The 6542-nt window shown below is 37.5% G+C and overlaps 1 protein-coding gene across 1 annotated transcript in view; it reads left to right on the top strand.

Annotated features, from left to right (window-relative positions):
- Nucleotides 1–5863: 5863 nt before the first annotated feature.
- The window catches only part of ADAM28 (ADAM metallopeptidase domain 28), a gene marked incomplete at its 5' end in the record, with an annotated part of 109959 nt that continues 109280 nt past the window's right edge, over nt 5864–6542 (top strand). Inside the window, one exon of the mRNA XM_006864444.1 lies at nt 5864–5891. Coding sequence (XP_006864506.1) covers nt 5864–5891 — 28 coding nt within the window. The remainder of the gene's footprint in view (nt 5892–6542) is intronic.

Raw genomic sequence — 6542 nt, 5'->3', positions numbered from 1 at the left:
TTCTTGCAGGCACCCTGGAAATGGAAATAAATTAAAGAACTATTTGGGTAAGGATGGGACAGTCTTTCCTCACAAAAACATGATCTTTCCCTTGTTTCTAATTTGTTTTCCAAACTTGGAAAAGTTTTGTTTAACATCTTTTTAAAATCAAATTTAACAGAATCATTTTTTTATGTTCTCCAGAAATGCTATCCGTAAGAAATGTGAGGAAATCCTCTTTTAGTTGAAACATAAGACTTACTTGGACACTATCTCTCTTCTAATGTAGAATAACAATAAATATGTGCCCTTCTCATGACTAACCCAGCTCCCATGTACTTGAAATTAAAAGATCAGGTAGTAAGTTGTTTATAATGAGCTTTATGATCTATCCCCTGAGAAAAGTAACCCATGAGATTTCATTACAGGAAAAGAAGGAAAAAAAAAAAAAGATGCATACAACTATTCTTTATAAATATAAGAGGTGATAGAAGGTAAGGAAATAAATGCACTGACAAAAAGAGAATAAGGTCTTTATTATATAACAGAAGAATATTCAGGGGTCACAGTGCTTTTAAAATTATTTCTTATCAAATTAACAACTCTTTCTTGCACTCATAAAGTGACTAGAAGATTTTTTTTTAAATGCAATTTAATATTAAAAGCCATAAAAATTGCTTTAATGTGCTTTTTTTCTTCGATGTTATTAGCACTTTTAATTCATGAAGTTTAATTATAAAGTAGTTTGAGGGGGACGGTAGATAATCTGAGCATGTAAATCAATGTCATCGAAGAAAATTGAATTCAGGATTTAAGATCATGCATTCAAGCTAGGAAAGAAATCCCTCTAAACAATTTTGAACAAAGTCAAACAAAACTGAAAAAATCAAGTTTATGTTCTAAACTCCAAAATATATCCAAACAGGTTGGAAAAAAAAAAAAAATCCAGGTCAATGTTTTGTTAATGAGATTTGTCTTTTTTAAAACTAATGAATAGTAAAAACTGTTATCTGAACCAAACCAAAATAATAGTGTTCTTTCTCTTGATCTAGTTTTGCTGGCCCAAACTAATCCAACATGTGAGTTCTGTGGGAGATCTTGTGAGGGAGAGAAAGCAAGTATTAAAATGAAGTAGTAGAAACATATTGTGTTACACCTTGGCTTTGTGCAATCCCCGGATGCCATTTAGTTGTGTTTGTTTCACAGGCTTTGAAATAATTAACCTGATGTAATTCAGATGGGAGGAGGCCAACTTGCCATCGGACTTAAGGATGAATGAGCTAAACAGTTTGCAGTTCTGTAATTTGTTGTGTCTTAAATCTCCTTCTTTCAGGAGCCTTTTTGTTTTTTTTTTAAAAAGTAAATAAATCAGGTTGGGAGTAGGCAGGGAAATTCTATCTGTTTTCTTTTAAAAATGCATTGTGTTGCAAGAATTTGGGAAGGGCTAAAATGTATTCACTTCAAACTAAAGAGAGTGAGAGTTTGACAAGAGTTCTCAAAAAATTTTTTTTGTTTTGTTATTGTTGTTATTGGGATATGTTCAGTTACTAAACAATGAGTTAGACATAAATTTTTCAATGGATTTTCATACTTTGGCTCCATGTTTAAGAGTCAGTTGGAGATTTCTGATTTTGTAAAATATTGGGATTCAAATACGAACTGAAGATCCATTGTGACATACACTTGGAGATCAGTGTGTGTATCAGAGAAAATTTTGGTTGACTGCATTGTTCTGTTCCCTTCCCATCACTTTTGACTGTGAAGAATGCCTATTATCATTTTCAGCTTTTATAAAATGAAATCAGTTGGGCAGTTATTGCTTTATGACCTGAAGGCAGCTTAAACTAAAATTTTCTGTTAGCATCCTATGTATCATGAAGGAAAACCACTAATAAAACAGTAGTATATAAAAAGGATTATTAAGAGTTGCTCTGGTTGCAGCATTGTTGTATACATGAGTTCATGAATTCCATATTAACAAGACTATTGCATAGATTAGACAGTATGGTGGTCCTTATGATTTGTTTGTTTTATGTCATATGGTTATAGGAGGTTGTAGGAATTGTGTCAATGCCTTTAGTAAACTTTTGGCAAGAGTAATTTTCTTATATCTTGTCTTATTGGTTTGCATTAATTATAACGATTATGATAGACTTAACTCAGTGGAAAAAAGTCATCAATTTAATAATTGTTGTTATTGTTGTATGCCATCAAGTCGGTTCCGATTCATAGAGACCGTGTCTAGGTTTCCAAAAGTGGGTTAGGACTGCCAATCTAGTGGTTAGCAGTCCAATGCTTATCCTATGGTATCACACTAGAGCTCAGTGTATCAGTAGGCTTTTGAATTTCTGTTACGATATTTTTTTGATAGCTGAAGTTAACTAATTTCCGTTATCAAAAATAAAATAAACAGACATAAAAGATACCCGGTGATTACCTCAATGACAATAAGAAGTAAATAACTGAGGGATCTGGGGGCTTAGTTCTTGAGATGTGGCTACACAGATGTTAGTTGCTATGGATTTGATCCTGACTTGATAAAATTATGTTTAGTAAAACACATTATTGCTACAGACATACACTAATGAGGCTTATTTAGCACAATCGAGTAGATCTTGAATATTCAAAAATAATTGTCATGCTTTCAAAAAGGTTACAAGGCTTTTTGTATTTTTTCATAATTGTAGACTACTTGAATTAGCTTTATCAGAGCCAGTTGTCATCAAGTTCATTCTGATTCATGACCACCCCATGTGTGTCAGAATAAAGCTGTGCTTTATTCTTATAAGGCTGATTTCTTGGAAATAGATCGAAAGTCCTTTCTTCCACACTGTCTCTAGGTGGACTTGAACATCTAATCTTTTTCTTTTTTTTAAGTTATTATTGTGAATTATGTGTTATTTTTCATGAGAGAATATTATCTTTACATTCTTCCTATCCTATTTCGTTTCATTGCAATGATTACCATCCCCTGCATGCATCATCAAACAACCAAAGGGTACACCCCTCACACCTGCCTCCCAGCTGCCAGCACACAGCCCCTCTCCCTCCCTGAGTCCAGAGTCCCCAGCTACTACTTCTCTCCACATCATTGTCTCTGCCTCCATCCCTGGCATCACTGCTTCCCCAGACAGGGTCCCGCACTTCACTCTTCTTCCTTGATGGTTCCAGGAATCTCTGCTGTTAGACACCAAAATCAACCACTACCCTCCTTTTGTTACAAAACATTTACCCTTACCTTTCCAACACTCAATGCCAGACCGGATAGCAATCATTTCCTATTGAACCACAGGAGTCTTATCCCCATCACCTTTTATCAGCCCCATCCAGACAGGTTGGAACCAACTCAGTGGAGATTCCACCTTTCCCGGTAACCTCTGGAACTAGATTCCGTATTGAAATCTTGTAAGCCAGTCACTTCTTGCCTTTGTAGTCACCTCATTTTGGATAGCCAATGTCTAAGTTCCCCATCCTTGTTGATCCTGTGTACCAAGGGTGTGGGAATGATCCTCACTGTAAAGGTTTGTTCGCTTCTTTGCCATACTGCATCCACAAGCATAGGTTAAGTTCAACTAATTGTAGTGGATTACTCTTTTTTTCCTCTTCTTTCTTCCTCTAGTCATGTTCTGATCAGCCATTGTTGCAAGGTCAAATGGGCACTATCTGCAAGTGTGGATGTTTTTGTGTATCTCCCCTCACTTCATATCAGGTGGATGCATCACACTCTGCTCTAGTCTTCTGGGGCTATATCCCTGCTCCTGGCCCAGGAGTCACTAGGCCTCCTCATAATGCTGTCCAACCAGGTCTCAACCCAGGTAAACAGGAGTCTACTGAATATGGTAGGACTTAGGACACAACTTCATTGCTGTTTTTCCCCCACTTCCCCTTATCAATGACCAACGTGCTCAGCAACAAGACCACATGCCTACTCATATATTCCACTTGAGTCTCAGTCCTGGAAGGGGGTTTGCCTTGAGGGGACCTGATTGATCACTTGTCTTGATGGCTCCCAGGGGAACAACTTGCTTGTTCTTGTAGTAGTCAATCAGACTGCTGTTACTTGTTTTTTATTTTTCCTGCTGGTCTTTCTTTCAAACAGTATCTTCTGTTCTTCTAGATGCTCCAGGCTGGTCTGCTTGTCCTTTCAAGCAGAAATTTCCCACCTCAGAAGATTCTGGATGGGGATCAAGATTTCACCTTATAGTCTTTTGCAATGGAAAGGTTCCACAGGAAACCTCCTTCACTGGGCAAGTTCTAGCTCCGTTTTAGGTATTCCAATCAGTTATAGGTTGAAGATGGACTTACAAGCTTTCTATGGTAATGTTTCTGGCTATATCTTTCTCTTCCCTTCAAGTGTCTATTTTACAATAGAAGGCAAAGGAAACCAAGATTCAAATACAGCCAAGCATCTTAACATCATTTCTCCACTTTTACCCATTCAAACCATTCCTTAATCCTTGTATCTCTGAGCCCTGTTGTTCCAACTTTGTGCATACATCACTATTTACCTCTGTCCCACTTAGCCTATGCAAACCTGCCTAACTGTTCTCCATTCTGCCTTGTTCTTCCATTCCCCTCCCCTTCTGGTGTATGGCTTCCCCCCGACACTCAAACTATCCTGTGTCTATTACCTACCCTGTGTTCCATTATCTGGTGTCTATTCCCTACCCTGTGCTCCACCTACCCCTTCTTCCCCTCACTCCACCCTATAGACCCCAATAATCAACAAAAAAAAATTTCCCCCTTTTAGTGTGGATACTTTTTCTTAATTTTTTACAGTAATGGACCTATGCAGTATTTCTCCTTTTGTGATTGACTGATTTCACTCAGCATAATGTCCTCAGGATTCATCCATGTTATTTGGTGGCTTACAACTTCCTTATTATTCTTCAAGGTAGTATAATATTCCATTGTGTGTATGTACCAAAGTTTGTTTATCTAACTTCCATAGATGGGCACTTAGGCTGTCTCCATCTTTTTGCTATTATAAATAGTGCTGCTTTGAACATTGGTGTGCATCTATCTACTCATGTTATGCTCATATTTCTTGTGGATAAATACCAAGTAGAGGAATTGCTGGATCATAAGGTATTTCTATTTCCACCCTTCTGAGGAAGTGCCATACTGTTTTTCAGAGTGGTTGGACCATTTTGCATTCCCACCAGGATTGTAGGAGGGTCCCAGTCTCTCCATATTCTTGCCAGCATTTATTGTCATCTACTTTTTTTATCTTTGCTATTATTGCTGGTGTGAGATGATGTCTCTATGTTGTTTTGATATGCATCTCTCTTAAGGAGCTCTGGTAGCATAGTGGTTATAAGTCAGCTTGCCAACCTCAAGGTCAGCATTTCGAAACTACCAGTGGTTCCACAGGAGGACAATGAAGCATTCTGTTCCTATAAAGATTAACAGACTCAAAAACCCTGTACAAGGTCACCATGAGTCAGAACTGACTCCATGGCACTTAACAAATCGCTAATAATCCTGAACATTTCTTCATACATTTGTTGACTGCCCAGATCGCCTCCTTGGTGAAGTGTCTATTCATATCCTGTGCCCATTTTTTAATTGGGTTATTTGTCATTTTCTTGTAGAGGTGTTGTAACTTCCTATGTATTTTGGAAATTAGTCCCTTGTCTGTTGTATCATTGCAAAAGATTTTTTCCCATTCTGTGGGCTCCCATTTTACTCTTTTCATGAAGTCTTTAATGCACATAAGTTTTTAACTTTTAGTATGTCCCAATCGTCTATTTTGTCTACTTTTGTTTGTGTCATTTTCAAAATGTTTTATAGTCTGTGCATGCCCTGTATTAGAGCCCTCAAAACTCTGCTGACTGTATGTGGATGGATTAATTTCTGGATTCTCAATTCTGTTCCATTGATCAATGTATCTTTCATTGTACCAGTTCCAGGCTGTTCTGACCACTGTAGCCGTGTAGTAAACTTTAAGATCAAGGAGTGAGAGGCTTCCCACAATGTTCTTCTTCTTAATCAGTGCTTTAGCTATCCTGGATCTCTTTCCTTTCCATGTAAAGTTTGTAATTGTTTTTTTCATCTCTTTGAAGAGTGTTGTTGGAATCTGAATTGGGATTGCATTATATGTGTAAATTGCTTTGGGTGGTATTGACATTTTCACAATGTTAAGTCTTCCTGACAGTGTCTCTCTGCTCTTCATAAGGTTTTCAGTGACTAAAGATTCATCACTCTCTCTTCCTAGTCTGTCTTTGTCTGGAAGCTAATCTGAAACCTGTCCACCATGGGTGACCCTGCTGGTTATTTAAAATATCGGTGGCATAGCTTTCAGAACCATAGCAACTTACAAGCCACCACAGTACGATCATTCGACAATCTCTTTGATATCCCATTTGAGTAAAATTTTGTTAAAGGTAATACAGAAATGACTACAATCATACATTGATAGAAACTTCCAGTGGTTCAAGCCAGATTCAGAAGAGGCCGTGGAATGAGGGATATCATTGCTGATGTCCAATGGATCTTGGCTGAAAGCAGAGAATATCAGAAAGATGTTTACCTGTGCTTTATTGACTACACAAAGGCTTTCA

Source organism: Chrysochloris asiatica, unplaced genomic scaffold (assembly GCF_000296735.1).
Source record: "Chrysochloris asiatica unplaced genomic scaffold, ChrAsi1.0 scaffold00064, whole genome shotgun sequence".
Lineage (NCBI taxonomy): Eukaryota > Metazoa > Chordata > Mammalia > Afrosoricida > Chrysochloridae > Chrysochloris > Chrysochloris asiatica.
This window is presented reverse-complemented; position numbering and strand designations above follow the sequence as displayed.